Here is a 23,388-nt window from a genome sequence, read left to right as displayed (position 1 = left end):
GTTTGGTCATGTTACCACAACTATTTCATGTTGTACACACACACACACACACACACACACACACACGCACGCACGCACCTTCCATTTGCTAGTACAATGACCCATTGACTTTGAATATGCACCTGACATTTTCCTGTGTAATGAACCATTAACCTCATACACACATGATGCACTGATGCCACATTGTCTCTTAAGGTTTTTTTTGTAACACAATCTACGTCATGCCCTATAACAATATGCATTTCATCCATTTCTTATTCGAATAACTATAAACATGACACCCTTTAGTCCGTAACAGAAATGGTTCTCTGAGGAGTGCCGGGCATCCATTTGAGAAGAGATTAAAGCTGCACAGGCGCAAAACGGCTCAGGTTGTGTCTCAGTGGCATCACATGACCTTTTTAGAGAAGCATATCAACAGCGTCCGTTGCCATTAGAGAGAAGTGGAATACGAATGCAGTGCTCAGTTGGTATCAGTAACAAAGCAAGTGTGTTAATTAACAATGTTATATGCTGTGTATAGTAATTTTCAAAATCTTGCTATGACGTCATTGGACATTTTGCTGCAGAATGCGAGTTTCAGCAGTAGAGGGCGCAAGCAACACACGCTCACATCAGTGTAAACAAAGCCGATTAGGTGCCATACTCACAATTTTACAGTCGGACGTCCTTCACAGATTTCATGGTCTCCAGTTATTATGTAAAATATTGCATTTTATGAGTATGTCCTGTTGATTTTCACTTTCTGGTCTCAGGAACTGGGCTGTAGTTTAAGGTGTGTAACAGGTTGTGCAAGAATCATTGATTGAGAATCACTGCTTCATTAGATCATCAGAAACAAATGTTCCATTTGGGCTCCATGGAAGATTACGTTGCTGTACGAATGACGTCATTGTGCCCTAAGGGACTGTAGTGCTGTTTAGGAGGAAGGGGGGAGGGGGGTTACTCTCTCAAAAGGAGTTAAGTGGTCTGTCCTTGGTGAGGGTGGGGCTGCTCCATCATTTTACTACTCACACACACACACACACACACACACACACACACACACACAGATTTGGATTTTGCAGAATAACCCATCCAATAGAGGGACACAGAGCTGCAGTGATGTCATCTCTTTACACTATTAGAGAGAGACAGATGGAGAGTCAGTGAGGAATAGAGAGGTAGCAAAGTACACAAGGAATGGATGGAGCATTGGAAGGGGAAAATAAAGAAACTGTGAAGATTGTATGAGAGACAGAGTGTGCATGTGTGTGTGTTTGTAGTACAGCTGGGTGATATAATGATGTAATATTGATATCATGGTAAATGATGTCACAGCATGCTTTTGTGCAAGTAAAGCTGATATCATTAGCACTTTTATAGCACACTCTTCACTGTTTCAGTAATACGTAGCTGATTTGATGCTAAAATCTATTACTTTTACTCGTTAAGTGAGGAGTAAACCACTTGGGGGTTTGCTGTTATAGGAAGACGATCAACAGTGGGGTGGTGTGATGCAACCCGGCGTGAAGTGATGTTACTATTACCACCCTGAAGTTGATTCGTTTTTATAACAGAATGTCTCGATGTGTTTTATTCCTCTTATACCACATCTGTGTGCCAACAGTTCAAATTTTCTGTCGGTTAAAGACAATTAAAGAACAACACGTTCGTTCCCTCATCGGCTTCTTTTGGAAAAATTACAGGTACACCTCTGACTGTTACAAAACTCTGACACTGGAGACTCCTTCCAAAAATGCTAACGATAAATGTCTACTTACAGAAAACCGTACTTGAGTAATGATTACACGTCCATAGTGTATTAGAAAATGTAGAAACTGTTATAGAAAATGAATCAACATTAATTATAGAAAATTAATCAACATTAATCATTCTGTTCAATCAGAAATGAGCATTCAAAAGCACAGTGGAACTAAATAATATATTACTGTCAATAAATTTTAATTGTCATCACCCCGTCAATCCATTCAGAAAGCTGTCCTCTAAGCTGTCTTTTTTTGTCCAAAATTTCAGACAGCTATGTACAGTGTGTATCCCTCTCAGAGTTATATTCGGAATATATTCGGAACCTGAATGGACCGTTTGTCAATAAGTTCACAAATGTATGCGATCTACCTGTTTTTTATCCAAGGTTTTCTTTACAGTGTTGATAAACAGTCATATTTGTGTTTGTGGATTGTTAGAAATATAGCTAATTAATGTAATATGACCAGACTGCGTATAAAGCGTTCTAGCTAGCTTTCCATAGCTACGTTGGTTAGGTTGCAAGAAGCAACCCTTTATACAAATACTTAACATGAAACTGAAGTTCAAAATTTTTACTAACGCAGTGTGAATTATTTTTGAGTAAAATAACGTATTTGGGCGGGAATGATGTGTTCTATGGCGGTTCTATGGTTTTATCCACAGGATTTGATTAGCTGTTAAACAAAACATGAATTTTTGACAATGAAGATGTAGATACTAGCCATATGTGAAGGACTGTTTGTCTCCCACAACACCATCGTCACTCACGTTAGAGGAGGCATCGACAGCGATCCTGCAAGTATTGCAGCTTGCTAGTCAGTGTAGTGCTACTGAAGTGTGAGCTGACTCAGCGTTTTTTTGTTCGATGAGAGCTCGGTGTGGGGGAGGGAAAGATGAAACATGACATTTTTTTTTAATTTTGTTTTTTTAAACCCTCTTGTGAGTGCACCTTGAGGTGAGCAAAAATAAGAAGCCGTTTACAGGTAGCAAAGAAGTCGATTAACTTTAGGGGAAGATTACAGACAAAGAAGAATCTTATCTTTTAAGTGATTCGTACAGACGTACATTATGACCAGATGTGCGGTCTGAAGGTCAGATTTGATTTCTCTTTAAGCTGAGAAGGTGGTGACAGAATGTGAGTCAACAAACTATGACGATATAATGATATTATAAACTGTGACAAAAAGGTCAGGCAATTATTATAACATTAAAATTTAACCTTGGCACATGCCGGTATGATACGATCTATTGTTGACATTGGGTCATTTATTACCACGGTCCTCCTTAAGATCAGAGTTGTTTCTGCTTGTAGACAGGCCGAGACGGAAAGCTGCATTGTGGGAAAGTGTCTCCTGAGGGCAGTTTCGGGCTAAACCGAGTCATTTCCCCTTCAGGTGTGGGAAGGCTGTTCCTAGTTGGCCTACCTGGGTTTCTTATTGTTCCCTGTTGTGGTTCGTAACCTAATCACCGGTGTTCTGCCCTCCCCACACAATGAGGAACTATTTTTAAAGCATTGTTATGATGAAACCTTGTTTGTGTGGTCAGGAACCATGTTCTGTTACAACCCCACCCCCACTTCAATCTCTGCTCTCAGATAGAGGAACCTAGAAGACTTCCCTATAGTATAGGTTTACACTAGGGCTGCACGATATTGAAGAAAAATGCGACATGCGATAACTTGTTAAATAATGCGATGTGCGGTACGATAATATATATTTAAAAACTGAAAATGACTTAACCAACATACATGTTTCATGTTCTTTTGAGGAAAAGAAAGCATTCTCAAAACTTTTTAAAGTATTAAGATCATTCAGTTATCGCCTTGTGATATGCACATCGCGATATTTACATTTGCGATATTTAGATAATTTCAATATATTGTGCAGCCCGAGGTTACACTAATTTAAGTTTATCAGATTCACAAACATACAGTAAAAAACCTTGCACAACAACTGAGGCCACAAGGTTAGAGTGCACTGGCCATAACCACTTATCCAAATGGTATATTCTCAAATTTATTTTCAAAGCCTAAAATTGTCTGTTGAAGCCCAGCGATGCTATATGGCATAATTCCCCATAATTCCAGACACAAACTATAATTTTTTTGTTTTTTTAAGCTGCAAACATAGCATAGCAAATCTTAACCTCCTGGCAGAGGCAACCCGGTTTTTGGGCAGAAATGCCCTAGCACCAGCCAAAAAGTAATGCTGTTCTAGTAGTAATTCACTTGAGTAAAAGTAAAAGTAGTGATCAAGGAAAAAAAATAAGAGTAAATAAGGTGTCTGGTGAAAAACTATGTGAGTAATTGCTTTGCGAATGATTTTTTATTTGCCTGCAATAGGCTTGGGACGATTGATGATAGTATCGGGAAATGTCGATAGATTCCAACTATCGCAATTTCCATCAAGTCGGATGATTTATATCTGTTGGAAAACATGGTGTCTGCGGCTTTATGGTGGACAAAAATAAAGTGTGTTGTGTCTCGTAATATGTGTTTCCTTTTTCGCCTTTTTTGCATCCTAAATGAACCTTAATAACCTGCTGTCTGTCTGACTGATGCTGCTGTTCCAACTCGTATTTTTTTCACGATGTAATGACGTAGCGATACGTATCTTTGGCCACACCCCCTTCTTTCTCCATCAAAGCCGCAGGCCATACTATCATCAATAGCTGATCGTTAGGTGGTGCTATAGGACGATGGCATATTACACACAATCTCACAAGCCTAGTCTACAACTGAAACGACTATTCGGTAAATGTTCTATATCTGCGAAATGCACTGTTGAATAATTATGTTAGCTAACTAAGTGAGCTATTCTGACGTGAATACCACCTCCATTATCAAAATTATATAAAGAAAGATATCCAAATGTTGAGTTTAGTCATTTCTGTGATTCAGTACCTAGATCATGTTAATTCATACATGTTTCTAGCTACATAGTTAGCTATCTAGCAAAGATGCCCATTACACATTTTCCTGAACGTCGTCCATAGACTGTTGCAGCACTTACACGTGTTTAACACAACACGCAATCACTACCAAACATCGAAGTGACATTTTAAATTGAATATGGAGGTTTTGTACGGTAAAACATCAAAAGCTAGCTAGTCTAGCTAACGGCTTACCTGTACATATTTCTGCAGGTTGGATGTTGAGCTGCGAAATGCCAATATCGCCACAGATTTTGGCTCACATAATTTGCACAGTCATTATCATGGTCTTTCCTTTGAAGCATTAAAACTGAAGATATCTGATCAGTTGAGCCAGGGATGCTCGACTGGATTTCCGGAAACTGCTTTATTTTAATTGACCCCTGAGAGTGAATTATTGAAAATTCACACATACAGTCTTTTAATTGGCTTACAGTCTTCTGGGGCTAAATCAAACTTTTTAAATCTAACTTTCGTAATGGTGATCAAAAATAAATGTAATAGAAGAATCCAATAAACAGTACAATTGTAAAAATGTTGTGAACTTTAGGTTCTTCTTTGCTTCCCTCATGTTCCTCCTCAGGGTAAAACACCAGATTATAAAAAATATTCCCAACTTACCATCTCATATTTGCTTCTTACTTTCTGGAAATAATGTCACTATTCCCGGTAAATAGTACAGAAAAGTACAGGCTTGATTCAACATTAATTTCTGAGGTATAGAGGCTTTAAAAAGGGGGTGTGTTTTTGGTGTGTAGACTTTTACACCAATTATCATTATATATTCAATTATCATAATATAGTGACTTTGTAAGACTTTCAGAACTGTACATTTTTAGCGGTTTCAGATGACTTGACTTGAGCTTACACACATTCATTAAATGTCCAAACGATAATGAATAAGCTTACCCAGTTGTCTTTGTCGTTGATTATGACTCACTATAACATAAGTAATAAATATGAAAATTTTAAAGAGCTGCTGTGCTTTTGTGTGGCGGTATAGTGGGTCAAAGCACGAATTTTTATTTTTAAATGTTATGATTTATTTATTTATAAAATTCAGCAGGCCATAAATTGACAAATATGCAATTCTGGACCTTAAATTTTAGACTTTATAGACATCTTATACTAAACAGCAGTCCCTGAAAATTTCATGCTTCTAGCATGAACAGTTGAAAAGTAATGACTTATGAAACTGTGTAACTTCTTCTGTAGTACTCGTTTTTACAGGGCCACGCCCCGTATTAAAGCCTCTATATCTCAGAAACTAGTGCAGACACAAGCCTGGAATTTCACACACTATTACACGCAAATCTCAGATGGTCAGTCGGGAGGTCTTTGATGATTTAACATGGATTGCAATATATCAACATATATAACACAATACTTAAAATATCTGCTTTAATCATAGCAGTCAGAGTGTCACTTCCTTCTGCCATGTTTCTCAAACTTTCATGGAACTCTTCCTTCACATGCGATGCTGCCTTCAGATTTGTCCCAATGAAGGAACTTTAGAAGATGTTGTCGTCCTGCAATGTCCTGGAATGCAGAAATGTTTTAAAGTGTCCTTGATAACACATATCTTGTTATTATCAGCACATTCCTAGTTCAGCACCAGTTTTATCTGAGACTATGTGATCAGATATACAGTCAGGTCCGGAAGCATTTGGACAATGACGGAGTTTTTGTGATTTTGCCTTTATACACCACCACAATGGAAATAAAAATAAATCAAGATTGAAATAAAACAATGAAGATGTGATCGAAGTGTAGACTTTAAGCTTTATTTTAAGAAGTTCCACAAAAATATGGCATTTACCATTTAGGAATTACAGCCATTTTCAGGGGCTTTTTTTTAGGGACTCCATTTTTAGGAGTCCCTCCATTTTCAGGGGCTCAAAGGTATTTGGACAAAGTGACATAATTGTAAATATAACCATAATTTTAATACTTGGATGAAAATCCTTTGCAGTCAATGAATGCCTGAAGTCTGGAGCCCATGTTCTCAAAACTCAAATTCTGAGTTTCCTCCCCAGGCCTTCACTTCCATGGTTTGCCAGGCCTTCACTGCAGCCACCTTCAGTTGCTGCTTGTTTGTGGGTCTTTCTGCCTTCAGTCTTGTCTTCAGTAAGTGAAAAGCATGCTCTATTGGGTTGAGATCAGGCGACTGACTTGGCCATTGATTGGCCATTCCATTTATTTGCCTTCAAAAAGTCTTGAGTTGCTTTCGCAGTATCTTTAGGGTCATTATCCACCTGCACTGAAGCGGCGTCCTATCAGTTTTATAGCATTTGGCTGAATGTGAGTAGACAGTATAGCTCTATACACCTCAGAATTCATCTTGCTACTTCTGTCAGCAGTCACATCATCAATAAACACCAGTGAGCCCGTTCCATTGGCAGCCATACATGCCCATGCCATAACACTTCCTCCACCATGTTTGACACATGATGTGGTATACTTTGGATCATGAGCTGTTCCTTTCTTTCGCCATACTTTTCTCTTCCCATCATTAACCATACAAGTTAATCTTGGTTTCATCAGTCCAAAGAATCTTATTCCAGAAAATGGGAGGCTTTTTTTAGATGTTTTCTGGCGAAGTCTAATCTGGCTTTCCTGTTCTTGAATGTTATCAGTGGTTTGCACCTTGTTGTAAACCCTCTGTATTTACATTCATGAAGGCGTCTCTTGATTGTAGACTTTGACAATGATACGCCTACCTTCTCCAGAGTATTCTTGACTTCTGTTGATGTTGTGAAGGGATTTTTCTTCTTCCAAGGAAAGGATTCTGCAATCATCCACTTTAGTTGTCTTCCTTGGTCTTCCAGGCCTTTTGATGTTGTTGAGCTCACCAGTGCTTTCTTTCTTTTTAAGAATGTACCTTTCTTTCTACCTATGACTTTCTTTCTTTTTAAGAACTGTTGATTTGGCCACACCTAAGGTTTTTGCTATCCCTCTCATAAATTTGTGTTGTTTGTTCAGCCTAATGATGGCCTCCTTCACTTGAATTGAGATCTCCTTGGACTTCATATTGGTAGCTCCAGTCGAACAGCTGCCAAATGCCAACTCAATACCTGATATCAACTCCAGACCTTTCATCTGCTTCATGTGACTTGAAGCAACGAGGGAATGGACCACACCTGGTCAATTAAGTTCTTGTTCGTCAATTGTCCAAATACTTTTGAGCTCCTGAAAATGGAGGTACTTTGTTGAAAATGACTATAATTCCTAAATGGTAAATGCCATATTTTTGTGGAACCTCTTAAAAGAAAGCTGAAAGCGTACACTTCGATCACATCTTGATTGTTTTATTTCAAATCCATTGTGATGGTGTATAAAGGCAAAATCACAAAAACTCTGTCATTGTCCAAATACTTCCAGATCTGACTGAATATATACATATTTAGATTGACCCACTTGTATACTTTGTGTTGTACTTCAGGCATTAAGGCATGTCGATTTCTCAAGGCACGATCTGGTGATTCATTATCTCATTTTATGAGACGTGCTGTGTCCTTTCCTGTTTCATGAACATGGGTTAATGGCTGTGTTTTACATCATTATAAATCTTTAAATTGTCTTTCTATTTCTGTCTTTCTGATTCAGGATTTCGGGAGTGAGGATGACAGAAGGCTGAATCAGAGGTAAGACATCTGAAGTGTGTGTGTGAACATTGTGTTCAGGTAAAGTGGAAGAAGCTACAATTCATTACAATATTGACAATTTCTTTATTTTACCCTTTTGCGGACACGCATGCATGATCCCCTTTTCCCTGAACCTGTAGCTGTCATGATCACAATGAAGGTTTGTTCATCCTTCGTAAGAAGTTTTATACTTTCCAGAAATCTCTAATCACAGCGAGAGGTGTCCAGGTACAGGTGAGGGTACGAGTGCACCGCTCCGGACAGTCTCTCATCAAATCATTCAATTTATTAGCGATCTAATTTACACCGCCTTCAAAATGTCACTCGTGGCTAAGCTCTCTGGGGTGAACGTGGTATATTTACCAGGCTTATGTACATGGCATATACAGTACTGTGCAACAGTCTTAGGCACATGCAAAGAAATGCTATAGAGTAAAGATGCCTTCAAAAATAATGAAATTAAATGTTTCTACATAAAAAAAATACTATAAAGAGCAGTAAACAATAATAAATGAAACAAAGTCAATATTTGTTGTGAAGATCCTTCGCTTAAAAAAAAAATAGCAGTCTCAGGTGCAGTGTGTGCAGTTTTATAAGGAAATGAGCTGTAAGTGTTACTGAGCGTCTTGCAGAAGCAGCCACAGTTCTGCTGGAGACTTTGACTGTCGACTCGCTTCTTATTTCTGCAGCCTTCATTATGTTTTTTTTGTCTGAAAAGTGTCTCTTATGGAATCTGCTGCTTTCTTTACTGACATACAAACATTTTTCTCTAATATTTAACTTTGTGCTGGAAAACTAATGTTTGAAATCTAAAAAGTTTTTGTATTGAATCAATAATGTAGAAGTCAGAAAATAAAAATCTATAACAAAGTTTGTACTAAAAAAAAAAAAAAAAAAAAAGAAAAACAAAAAGGGTGCCAAGACTTTTACACAGTACTGTATATAATATGTATATAAATAAAATCAGGCTTATTTACCGTATTTTCCTGTCTATAGATGTTTTTCTTTTTGTGACATTATACACTATGTTCTAATTTTCGTATTAGCCAAATTGCTTTTATAACGCACAAATTGAATACAGGAAGTGAAATCATGCAATTTATGCACTATTCTAGTAGAAATGAACAAATTGTAGCTGGATCATGACCTCCATTTTTCAGTGCATTGTCCATACGTTATCAGCCTCCACTAGGATCTGCTGTAGCTTTCTTATATATAATATATAAAAAGCATTGTTTGACAGTGACAGTGTAGTTTTCATACGTTATGTGCTTCTCATATCTATTGTATTAGCCTGTATACAACGCTTTCCACTGATCCTTTTGTCTTTCCTTTTTCCGTATTATAACAGCTATTCAGTTGAACCTGGTTTCACCTGGGTTGATCTCTACACACTACTACACAAGAGTGTTATCACACAACTTATGTGGTTGCGGGTCAGAGGCCCCATGGGTTCATGATTGTGCACCAGGTGACTTTTTTTTGTCTTGTAAATGTCACAGCGGATGACTGAGTACTTTAAAATAGTAGAAAAATATTCCACTGCTGTGAATGTGAGAGAACTAGGGCATACAAAAACTGATAAGTCATTGCTTAGAGACTCTCAAACAAGTTCCCGTGTCCTCTGGGAGAGCGCTAGTCAGAGTCAGCGCTCCAAAAAAACGTCCTTTCAGATCCTGAATGTGGGTCAGCAGCATAAAACATTCGCAGGTGAAAAGTCTGGTTTGCTGATGCAGTTTGAAGTATCATAATATCATTTGCTGATGTATTCTGTCTGAAAGTAGGACGTAAAAACAAGCCAGCGTGTGAAAGAGTGGTACGGGGACGACGCTAGATTCCCCCGAGCAGACACAGATCAGTCATCTGTGTTCGGTAGTGTATCACTAGCAGTATTATCGATACAGCTCAGAGCACTGGCTGTGAGGGAGAGGAAGTTCTGGAGAGGATGCTGAAGGTCAGTCGCCATGGCTGAGGACGGATTCCTGGGGAGGAAGTGACTGTTGGGTTACTAGCAATCCCTGGGAATGTACACTATTATAGACCTGGGATATTCATCTAAAATTTCTGAAGGTTCCACTACATAAAATTCCTTTTCCTAAGCAACTAACATAACTAAATGGCAACAACCGTCACATTTAATTAATTCATGGATATAAATAAGACTAGCGATACCTTCCACTGTTTTCATACCGAGTACATGTATGAATATACTTTTTTTTTTTGGTAACTAGTCAATACATATACTGAAATAAGTCATCTGTTTAGTATTAATCAATCAGGAGCATCATGGGAAATTTTATTTATCTCTGTTCATGTTTCTCAGGTATATATAATGGCTATAAAACTAGCTATGTTCATGCACGTCAGCTACTAGACTCGATCTTTATAAGGTTAGCTAGTTGATTTTAAAAGAAGTGCATTAGCTAGTTAAATTAGTTCCCTTGGATCGAGTAGGGTTGCACAGGTGAAGAGCAGGTTTTGTTTCATTTCAAAAAAAAAAATGTCCCCTCAACTTGGAATTCCTACTCTGGAATTCAGGATGATCTCCTCAACCCAGAGTTCAGCAAGTGACGTCAAATCAACATGGCTGCTCCACAAATTAGTTATACTGTACGTACAGGTATTTGCTTTAGATCAATCATCATACAGACATATTCGCACCAGTTCGCTGTTTTGAGGAGTTAAATATACATCACTCATCGCAGTTCGTTTGTTAGTTAGTTGTAGTTAGTTGCTAGCTTGCTGCTAACAAAAGACAAACATGGAAGCATCCGTTTTTTTTTTTTTTTTTTTTTTTCCTACTTTGTAACTTGAATGCACAAGGGTAAAAAAATGACACAATTCCATGATGGAATTCCAACTTCCCACTTCTGAGGTAAGTCGAACGCAACATTACGTAACATAACATTGTTAAATATGAGTAAATGAGCACTACATATAAGTATCGGCATCGATTCATCCCTAAATAAACATGTCACATGTCTAATATTGTGTCTAATGTCATAATATTCAAACCAGTTCTGGAAGATGAGGGGAGAAAAATGTATCTAAAGTTTTTTGGAAGTAGAAGACAACCTACAGATTGATTCCTCTTTTCCTGTCTGTGGCTCCTCATTGCTCCGTAGTGTCCTGTTTGGCGCTGGAGGTGTTGTTGACCTAAATAAGGTCATCTGGAAAGCAGAAGGAGGATTGTTCTCTCAGAGCGCTACACACCCCCGTACCACTCTTTCTTTCCATCTTTCTCATTTCTCTTGTGGGTCAGAAAATCACTGCTTTTCTTCCCTCTTTTCTCAAAAACAGGAAGTTGGAAAAGAGGTCAGCGATTCTTGTGCTGGTGAGGCTCAGGACAAAGCCAGCAGTGTCTGGCTCTATGTCCTCTCCGGCTCTGGGATAGGGTCTGGCCCAGGGTTGTCACGGTGTCACGGTTTCTCAGTTAGTCACGGTGCATTAGCGGATGTTTACCACACCAAAAACTTTTCTTTTTCAGAATACTCATCAAACTGCATTTGTCTTTTTTTTTTTTTTTTTTTTTTTTTTTTTTTTTTTTTTTTTGCTCAGTGCGCCAATTTTCCTCGCAGTCACAAAGTGATAAATACTTGGATTTTTAAGGTTTTTTTATCATGTCATTTTTACTCACTGAGTTTGCGTATTTTACTTCTATATGTTGACAAAGGTTCCACATCCGTAAGGAAGTTTCTTCAGTATAAAGACAGAATAAAGGAAGCTTTGTCTATCGTCTTGCACTGAAAACAAATTGAAACCAATTATAAAGTGCAGAACAATAAAATATAGACAGTGTTTAAAAGGACTCGTCAGAGAAGCGATGCTTTTTGGGAGTTATTGAGCTCCTAGTACATGTTTAGCCTTATACATGTTAACGTCATGTGACCTAATGATAACGCATAAAAGCAGCAACATGCACTTATAATAAATGTCGAACATGGTGTATGTAGTACGCATGGAGTATTTAGTGTGGTGAGTAGGGCTGCAACTATCGATTTTAAAAAATATATATTTTTCTATTTAATTGAGGTTGTAGTAAGTTTGATTGATACCAGCAGATGAACCAGCAGATGAACTGATTAGATTTTGAAATTGATCCAAACAGCATCAAGGTCACAGCAAGGTCAAGTGTCTGAAATAGTTTTTCTTCAATAGATTCCTTCGTGTTTGTCCTACAAAGATGTTACTTACAGCTTCATGTTCAGGAACTCAAGATCCAGAGTCATTATGGTTCTCCATAGAACCAAATTAATATGATACTTAAGTTGAAAAGACTTTTGCTTGTCAGTGACACCTGTAATAAAAATGGTCAAGACACTGTATATTACTAAAACAGAGGTGTCGCATATCTGTTATGTTAAACATAAATAGAACAGTTACTATTTGATGATAGACAGGTAAGACCAGGAATTTCTGAATGGGAGGTTGTGATCTCCATTTTCTGTCTCTTTCCTCTTTTGCACAGAGCTGGATCTACTACCAGATCCAAACAGTGTAGCATTAAAACCCATTGCAGATAAAGCATTTTGTTTACCTTTCAGTTTGTTTGTACCCAGTTTTCTCCAAAATTAGTCATAGATAATTCTCATTAGCTCACTAGTTCTCTAACACATGCTTCCTCTGGGACATGTGAAGCCAGCTGCCAAATCTTTTAAAACTTGCACCACCATAGGACAGCTGAACACACTTGGATGTGAGCGCTAGTTTCACTTTTCTTTTTACCTGAGCTAACAGATGCCCGTGATTGGCTAGCTTCACTGTGGATTACACGGGTGAGATGGCCTTGAACTCCCGATCATAGATGGCTTTATTACCGGCATTATTGGATTGGTTTGGATTTGGCTGCTGTTACACTGGGAAGTTTAGAAAAGTGAAAGACCAGCACTCAACGTCAACATGATTGCATGACAATAAATGTATAAATTTGAAGGTGGATTTAATTTTATACAGAACCCTGACCAATCTGCCAATTTGCAAACCTTGCCTGAAGTAGCAAGGGTTATTAGCCTGGTTTAATTCATCTAGGCTACACTTTCTCAAGTCCAGTCTTGGGCACACATTGACCTACACAGTTTTGAGATCTTCTAACTCTCAAGAAGAACTCTTCAGTGATATTTTAAGCCCTTGTGAGTTGGGTCAGGTGTGTTGGGAGTGAGAAAACCTTGGGCATTGGCTCCGCAGACCTGGAGCTGAGAACATGTGAATTTTCCAGTGGTAGTAAATCAAGGTGACTGGACTGTTATAATCTTCAACAACCTTCAAGATAACACCACAATTAGTTCGAACTGAGAGTTAAAGGTGTATAGATGTCTCTTCAGTTACTCCACTGGTGAGCATCTGGCTAATTTTTTGGTAAATTGTGACCAGTTAGTTGTGACTGATAGAAACAAAGGTGTGATTAGTTTGCTTTTTCCGATCTCATCTTCAGATGTCTCTGCCTGTATCTTCCACTGTTTGTTCCAGCTTTTGGTTTTGCTCCAGATTTTGATTGATTGCGGGGTTAATAAACAGTGTTAACAGCCAAATTCTGCTTGGTTAGTACAATTGGCTCATATGCACGCCTGCAGAAGTGGAGATATCTGTGACTGGTCCTGACCTGCCCTCCTCTGAGCTCATCGATCCCCAAAGGTACAGCTCAGAATTACACCATAATAAAAATGGTTGAACCTTTACAAATTCCACTGTGCTTGCATAACCTGAAATGGCATGTGGAACAATTAGATTATTGTAAAAACCTCTTAGAGTGTTCTGTAGATAAGGTCGGTATCGAGAAAACGCATCGTCCACATTGAGACTGACGTTACGGAAGAATTGTTTGAAAAATTTTGAAAATACAGAGTCAGACGACATGTAAAATAGACTGTCTGGATTGTAACTTTACCACACTACTAGATTTATAAAATCCTTACTGATGTCGAGACCTTAAATATTGACAGATTGCTTGTCTTTTTTTATCCTTCAATAATCAAATTCCCACACTGATATTTGCCCAGTATAAAACACCACACACTTTTATTATGTTGTCAGATCAGAGTCCCGACCAGTGACCTTGACTCTCAGAAATAGGGATCTCACAGAATTTCAGGAATGAATGTGACTTCAGATCAAAACGAATGCAGGAGATGGCAGTTCAGCTCGGCTGCCTTTGGTTATTGGATGTTGAGCTGTAAATATTTTACACGTTTAATATTTGCTGTTTTAAATCAGGCCAGCAGTGACTAGGGGTGTTGGAAATTTTCACAGTGTGATAACCTAGTCTGCAAACATCACAGTGTCAAGGTATCACAGTATTTTATAAACCATTTTAAAACATTAAAGGAAATAATGGTAGAAATTCACCTAATGTTTTGCTCCATTCCACTGATGGCCAAAAATACCAGTACCAATACCAATGCATAGCTGATCCCTATCAAATTCTATTTTAAAATGAAGTGTATGTATGGGGATGTGAAGTACATTGTGAAGACACTCCCATCTCTGTGATTTATACAGGGATCACTTATCCTATGACAGTGCAGAGGATCATATTTACTGCAGACATCCTCTGGCAACATTACTTAACAGACCTGATATGACCAAAGGTTTGACGCCTGACCATCACACTTATGTGCTTGTTGAACATCCCATTCCAGATTTATTCCCCCTTTGCTGTTATAATAAGCTCCACTCTTCTGGGAAGCTTTCCACTAGATGTTGGAGCGTGGCTGTGTGGATTTGTGCTCATTCAGCTACAAGAGCATTAGTGAGATCAGGTACTGATGTTGCTGAGGAGGTCTGGGGTGCAGTCGGTGTTCCAGTTCATCCCAAAGGTGTTCAGTGGGGTTGAGGACAGGGCTCTGTGCAGGACACTCGAGTTCTTCCACTCCAACTTTGGCAAACCACGTCTTCATGGAGCTCAGGCACATTGTCATGCTGGAACAGGTTTGGGCCTCTTGGTTCCAGTGAAATTTTAATTTTACAGCATTCAAAGACATTGTATACAATTGTATCCTGCGACCTTAATAATAAACCGTTTGGGGAAGTGCCACATATGGGTGTAAAGGTCAGTTTTCACCACAAGCTTGTGTGTTTTTAAATGGTTAATTAATACCTTGATACTGTGCTATTTTTAGACTAAGTTATCATACCATGAAAATTTCAAACCGTAACACTCCTACTAACAACTCCAACCCTAATCCCAATTCTAATGTTAAAGTCAATGTTTAACCAAAATGCTAATGACAAAATGCAGTTTCACTTTTATTTCTAGAGCACATTTAAAACAGATGAAGCTGACAGTAAAGCTGAGAGGAATTAAGATTTAAAAGGCGTATCAACATTACAGCACAAGACACGCTAACATAAAACAAAAACACACTAAAAGATAATAAACTATACAAAGGACACATGGCATAAAATACCAAGGGTTAGATACAGTCATAAGCCAAGGAGAAAACTGATTACAGCAACCCTGGTTAACAAAAAAGAGGAGCCCAGATTTGGCCGTGTATGTTTGGGGTTCAGCAATTTCCCTGTTAAAACATACCTTATTTGGCTAGAACTAATTTAGCGGAAATTTACCACACCTACTCGACTCCAGACATGCAGTAGGTTCCTGTGGTATCCTCATACACATGATGTCATGCTAACTGGCCCTGACTAGCCTACCACCTTTGTTTTGTTTCTGATAGTCTTAACCGTTACTTATTTTTAGTTAACCGTACATGAAAGTGTTGAAGCAAGAATGTCTGTTTGGGTTCTACACGGTGATATCAGTAAGTTCTCCACGGCTTTGAGCCTGGCAGTGATTTCACCATGTGGGTACAGCGACTGGAGCAGCCAAGCACAGCTATCTGTGTTTTTGTTTGGGTGCTCGCTCCTATCTGTGTGTGTTTGTGTGTGTGAGTGAGAGAGAGAGAGAGAGAGAGAGAGAGAGAGTGCGTGAGGACTTTTGGCATTGTGCCGGAATGCATTTATTGCAGCTGTTGCATAATTGCAAGGAGAAAAATATGATCGAATTACAGAGGGTCTCATGCTTCTGCGTCATTTGTTTACCCCTTGTTTAATTTGATAAGCTTTACAGTCCTTAATGTAAAGGATGTGGTGTTTAAGAAAACACGGTTTTGTCTTCATGTCCTCTTTTTTTTTTTGGTTTACTATGAAATGTAGTTTATTATGAGCTTTTTCATATCCGTTAGCAGAAAGGCTTTAATTAGAGATAGAGACGATTGTGATGTTTCATCCTTATTTAAGGATAAAAAATGATAACATTAATGCAAGCTCTGGTCTATGGTTTGGACCAGGCTATTCCGTCAGTGAGGAAAAATAAATGTGATGTGGCTCAGTAATGGCACATCTAATACATTTCACACAACCATAATAAGACTATAATTTAAAATGAACTGTATTGTACAAGCAGTAACTCTGGTTGCTGATTTGGCCACAAGTTTAGGTTGTTGATTTGATTTGCCCTGCAGTCTGCGATCTCGGCTAGGCGTGGTTTCGAAACTCCAGTTCTGGATATTTCCATGACCAACTTATCCAACTCATCAGCTCATTATCATGTGCTTCATGAGCTGGATCAGCTGTGCTGGGATCAGAGAAACCTGAAGCTGTCTGGAAGTCAGTGAGAGTTAGGGAAGAGTGTAGGTAAGAGCTGCAGTGTAGGGTGTTATTAGGGAGCAAACTTTGTAGTGCTTCAGTTTCTACATTATACTATTGGGGCTCGTCTGTACCATTCATTGTGACTGGGTTGGTACCAGAAATGGTCCTTCTTGGTTCTTTTAGTATGTAGTTTTCACCTAGAAATGTGCCTGAGGATCTCCATCTTTGCAATGATCTCAGCTACATAGCTAACTATCATATCCGTGAAGTTGGTTTGCTAACTGTTAGCAGACTTAGCTTAGTTAGCTACCATGCCTATTTTACATTGCTTTAACAAACCTACATTACTTGCCTAAAATCTACATAAAAAAAGAACCTACCTAGCTAATGCCTCATAGCTAGGTTACATTCCTGTTGAAGAGTTGCCTGTAATAGATAATAGGTTTATCCAGCTAAAAGTCTCTTTGGCTTACAGGTTACTTTGTCATCTGTTTGGGCAGCACCTCTGCGTTTAGGGCCACGATGTCCTCGATGTTGTAATCGTAAAACGTTATTTTTTGAAGTTTGTGAAACTCTTACGGTTTGGACCTGAAATGAGGAGACGGGAGGCAGACCAAGGCCCTCCCTCCACAAAGCTGTAAATATGAAGAGACTTATATGCCTTCAGTTTCTCTCTAGTATATGCCCTCTGCTTAGCATCATTCAGCCACTGACAGGACGCTAAGCCATAAGGATCTTCTAGAGTTAGACCATTTTCAAGTGTCTTTCAGTTTTCACTATAAATCTCAGCATGGTTTAGTGCAAAGATAAATCAAGTGAGCTAGCTGTTTTAAGCAGTCTACTGTATTTGCCCCATTTTACAGGTTCCACCTACAGAACCACCCACAGTTACGCAGGGTGTGGACCAGACCATCGCATCTTGCCAGCGTCATCTGTAATTGGCCCTAGACTTTATGCTGTCAGGGCCTTGTTCATCAGATGAGAAAAACAGCTTCTAGTTTTTTGAGCGTTATAGCTTGTGGAGGCTTGTTTTCTCTGATTACCAACATCAGTTATTGTGTTATGATGAAAACAGTATTCTTGACCGTTTAGACCCGACGTCAGATGGTGGATGTTTACATACTAGGGGTATAACGATATACTCCGGTCATGTTTTGATGCTATTCATGATAATGCCTTCATGATTCAGTTTGATTCTCCTAATATTTTGAACATGACTGAAAAGAACAATTTTTATTTCTGAATTATAAACGATGCAAAACAATGTGCATTTTTTGTCTGTATAAAACTAAATAAATCAAAAAGTGCTATGATCAGAGGTTTAATATTGCAAACAAAATGTATTTAACCATATCTTAAACATAAATACATTATAAATTCTCTCAAAACGTCTCTGACCTGGGGCAAGCACCTGAGGTGTCATTTTAACCGGAACTAGAGCTCCAAAGTCGGCTAAAATGCCCAACTTCTGCAGCCTCTTTCTCAGGCACTGTAGATTGTAGCGATGTGGGGCTTGTGTCATTTGAAAGTTACTGAAGAGCTTTATTTTAACAATTATAACTTGATTGTTTAATCATACAACTTATAATGCGTGTCAGTCATTTTGAACCAGTGCAATTGCATAATTCACGGAATGCTGATTGCCATGATGTGAATAGCACGAAAAACTCTGTAAAACACAAAAACTCCTCTGAAAACCTTAAGGTTACAGCTCTACCTCTGACTGTTACAAAGTGCTGACACTGGTGACTCCTCTCCTTATCAACAATTACACACATTTTAAATCTGTTCAAGTCTCTTTGAATGAGCTGTTACTATGGAAATGATAACATTTTAGGACAAGCACATTAATATAAACCTCTGATTTGCAGCTGCACTACTGTCAGAGCTGCCGTTATAGAAAATTAATCAACACCTTCTGACCAATAAAACGTTTTACTTAACATTGTAGGTGAAAAACTATTACAAGATGTTGAGGCTTTGAAGAGTTGTTGAGTTATAACTCTCAGACATAATGCAGTCCTGTGTTGAATTTATGATATTGACCCTGACCCAAGAACTGAAGTTTAAAAATAATTTTTAAAACTCTCTCTGTGAATGAAAAATCTGCTGATGTCATTGCTGATGTCATCACTCTCAGAACAGCGCCTGATTGGACAGAGATGATAGTGCTGTGTTTTTCCTTCCTTCCATCTTTCATCCCTCCATCCATCAGCGCCAGAGCTGTGTTGCGTAATGTTGGTCTCTGGAGAGGAGGATGCTGTGTGTGCAGGAATATATGTGTGTGTGTGTGTGTGTGTGTGTGTGAGAGAGAGAGAGAGAGAGAGAGAGAGTGTGCGCATGTGTGTGGTTAAAGAATAAAGTTTCCCTGTACTGTGTGTGTAGTTTGCTCGGAGCATCGCCATTGGACAGGATTGTTGTATTAATCGCGAGTCACGAGTCGTTTTACTGCATCTGCATTCCAGCAGTCCAGGCTAATCTGAATATCCAGCAGCATTTATTTATACCCCATCACACACACACAAACACAATACTCCCTGGGTATGATATGGCCAATTTCCCATGATAAAGTCAGAGTGGACGCTTTCCGGACTCAAATAGTATCTTTTAGGTGAGATATGAGGATAAACTTCCTGATAATGATAATGATATAATGGTTGGTTACTGTTAGTCTGTAATAATGCATTTATCTAGCTAACTAGCTATAGTTCATTTCATTACACTACATTAGCTACCACAATACGTTAGGTTTCTGGGCAACCAAAACACAGACTACATAACCACATTGGAGCTTTCACTTGCAAATATATTTATGATTTTTCCCCTCCCGCTGTATATGAAATGTAATATCAGCATTCTGGCGGTTTGGAGAGTCACATTTTCTAGTTAGCTTAATAATAACAAGTTTTCTGTAAAATATCATCAATCATATATATGGATTGTAACTCAAAGCGCTTCTTAGTGGGTTTTTAAAGATGTATAAGCTCTATGAAAAGGGCAAGCTAGTGTTTATTGAATTATGTCACGTTAGTAGTTAGCAAGCTAATCCTGCCCCAAATATCTGTATATATGTCTATGAAATAGCGTGTAAGTAACAAAACACTCGAGGGTGTGCTATTATAGGAAAATAATCAATGACGCGAAGTAAATTTACTGGTCCTACCACAAAATTGATTATTTTTGATTAACAGCAGTGGTTTATTTATCTTATACCACAGCAGTTTGCCAACAATTACAATTCCTTTATTAATTAAAGAACAACACATCATACTTTTTATGTTTATAGTTACGTTTAATGTTGTAGAACGTCCAAGAAACAAGTTAGTTCCTGTTATCACTTACATTATAGCAGCTATAAATAGTCATTCCCTCACCAGACTCTTTTTTTCCCCCTTTCTTTAGAAGTTAATAAGACGAATAAATGCTGTTTATGTTACTGTGAAAGCGTGAACTCATCCGTACTAAAGACTCTCCCGTGTTGGAAAACAGCTGTACCTCTGACACTGGAGACTCCTTCCAAAAATGCTGAAAAGAAGTGCTACTATTAGTATTAGTGTAATATAAATATTTTGAATTACAGCTGGAAAATTAATCAACACCTTCTGACTAATCAGAATAGAGAAATTTGAAATGTTGTGGAATAAGTTATCAGTAATATGTCAAGGCTTGTATATAGCATATTTAGTGTAGTGTTTTGGCACATTGTTTATCATAGCGGCACGCAGTTTGGAATGAAACCTCAGTAAACCGTGAATGTTATGATACCCGACAGGTGAACTGACTCGTGACGTGTGCGCTAGTGCTCATGTTCTCTCGACGCCGTGATCCTGTCAGAACTCGTGCATTGTGCACCTGCCCTTAGGTTATATCAAGCCAGGAACGGTCGTACTGTGCAGGAATGCAAAAACAAGAACATCTTGCTTACGTAGCAGAAAGTAATAAGATCGAGGTCATTTAGCGGCGGTCACGGCAATGTGCTTTGTCCTGTGAGTCATGGGAGAATGAATAGATCTTCCACCTTCGAGATAATAGTCATAGGGTCGTGTGTTATTAGAATCCTGATGTGTTTGTAATCATAATGGAAGATACGGTCTGGTCCATAAGTGTTTGGACAGTGACACAATTTTCGTATTTTTGCCTCTGTACACCACCACAGTGGATTTGAAATGAAGCAATCAAGATGTGACTGAAGTGTAGTCTTTCAGCTTTAATTCAAGGGGTTTAACAAAAATATTGCATTACCCGTTTAGGAACTGTTTTCACAGGCTCAAAAGTAATTGGACAAACTAACAATCATAAATATTAGAATTATTTTTAATACTTGGACGCAAATCCTTTGCAGTCAGTAACTGCCTGAAGTCTGGAACCCATGAACATCACCAAATGCTGAGTTTCCTCCTTTGAGATGTTTTGCCAGACCTTTACTGCAGCTTCCTTCAGTTGCTGCTTGTTTGTGGGTCATTCTGCCTTCAGTTTTGTCTTCAGTAAGTGAAAAGCAGCTCAATGGGGTTGAGGTCAGGTGACCAACTCGACCATTTAAGAACATTTCTTCCATTTCTTTGCTTTAAGAAGCTCTTGGGTTGCTTTCTCAGTATGTTTTGGGTCGGTATCCATCTGTACTGTGAAGCGCTATCAGTTTTTCAGCATTTGACTGAGTCTGAGCAGAAAGTATAGCTCTATACACTTCAGAATTCATCCTGCTACTTCTATCAGCAGTCACATCATCAATAAACACCAGTGACCCAGTTTCATTAGCAGACATACATGCCTGTGCCATAACACTGCCTCCACATGTTTGACAGATGATGTGGTATGCTTTGGATCATGAGCCCTTCCTTTCCTTCTCCATATTTTTCTCTTCCCATCATTCTGGTACAAGTTAATCTGAAAGTCTAGACTTCAGTCACATCTTGATTGCTTCAAAATTACAAAAATTGTGTCACTGTCCAAATAATTATGGACCTGACGGTATGCTCCTGCTGAGTTCCTCATTCACATTAAAAAAAATGTGAATGAGGGTTTATATTTATTACACACATCAGATGTATGGGCTTTTACTACCAGAGACTTTGTGTTTCCAAGAGGTGTAAAAAGTTGTTAGTGTTCCTTTCAGTAACAGCATGTTTTATTCCTCTTATCCCACAGCAATTTGCCAACAATTACAGTTCTTTTATTAATTCAAGAACAACACGTTATACTTTTTATCCATTTATGGTTACGTTTAATGTTATCACTTACATTATAGCAGCTATAAACGTTTGTTCCCTCGTCTTTTTCTCCATTTCTCTCCCTCTTTGTCAGCTCTGCTTTCCTTCAGTGCAGTCTTATCAGCTTTAAGATATCTGTGTGTGTGTGTGTGTGTGTGTGTGTGTGTGTGTGTGTAAGCGAGCGAGAGTGCTGGGACAGAACTTTCCTCTCAGCTGACAGGCAAATAACTGAACATTTCTTTCACGATTCGTTTGTCTTACTCATGCATTCTGGGAATCTCCTCCCATGTCTTTGTGTCCTAATGAGATTTAATGGCACCTGTAGTCTGGACACTAGAAGCAGGCAGCAAGCCAGACGTCTTGTGTCCTCTGCGCCTGAGAAGATCACTAAGGAATTATTTCACTTGGCTGGTTATTTATTTTTTTCCCTTCGTCCGGGTGAAGTGAGTTCAGAAGAGCGGCGTTTTCTCGTGCTACAGTAAATCCAGGAAGTCTCTGTATTTGGACGTCTCATTTGGAAAGACTCAGAGAACCCTATTGGATTTTCTTTACACTGCCAGATCAGCACTCAGGGTTGAGTGTGTGTGTGTTTGAGGACAAGGCAGCACACACACACACACACACACACACACGGCCCACCTCAGGCTTTGGGGTGGAGATTCCACCAGTCACTCAGGCTGAGGACAGCAAAGCAGGTTTATCTTCCTGTCCTCCTATTGAGAGAGAGAGAGAGAGAGAGAGAGAAGGAGGGAGGGAGGAGTGACAACACATTCCCAGCCTACAAGGAACTTGCTCAAGCAGGAACACATTCATTCTGCCGGAATCCACACACACTCTCACACTCTCACACTCTCTCGCTCTCTCTCGCTCTCTCTCTCTCTCCCTCACACACACACACACACATTGTCTCTGTTTCTGACGGTCTCGTCCATCTCTCGCCGTGTTGTGGGCTGGCTGTTTGGAGCTGCGGCCGTCCAGCAGGATGCACCTGGCTCTGGACTGGCACCGGCGGGTCACGCTCACCACCATGCTGCCGTACTTCGTGGAGAACGCCGTGCTCACGCAGCGCGAGATCTACCGCATGTGAGTTAAGTGATGTTCGAGGACTGTGCAAAGCTCTTAGGCACCCTCATTATTTTATACAAGTTTCGTCTTTGTTGTTTGTTTCGTGTCATCTGCGTTACTGTCTTAATACGGTTTAACATTTCCAAACATACCTTCAAAAAGTTAAATGTTACAGATAAAGGATTATATACAAATACATTAAATAC

General features: G+C 38.9%; 1 protein-coding gene across 2 annotated transcripts in view; it reads left to right on the top strand.

Moving 5' to 3' along the window:
* ssh1a (slingshot protein phosphatase 1a) overlaps positions 1 to 23,388 on the top strand; it is a 59,266-nt gene that overhangs the window by 3,019 nt on the left and 32,859 nt on the right. The window contains exon 2 of one of the 2 annotated variants that reach the window (XM_026939581.3): positions 8,287 to 8,324. In XM_026939581.3, coding sequence (XP_026795382.2) covers positions 8,287 to 8,324 — 38 coding nt within the window. Of the gene's footprint in view, positions 1 to 8,286; positions 8,325 to 22,361; positions 23,201 to 23,388 lie in introns of those variants that run through there. The other variant, XM_026939582.3, reaches the window with a different exon arrangement.

The sequence above is a fragment of the Pangasianodon hypophthalmus genome, chromosome 24 (assembly GCF_027358585.1).
Source record: "Pangasianodon hypophthalmus isolate fPanHyp1 chromosome 24, fPanHyp1.pri, whole genome shotgun sequence".
Taxonomy (NCBI): Eukaryota; Metazoa; Chordata; class Actinopteri; order Siluriformes; family Pangasiidae; genus Pangasianodon; species Pangasianodon hypophthalmus.
Note: the sequence above shows the minus strand (reverse complement) of the source record. Positions and strands in the feature narration are given on the sequence as shown.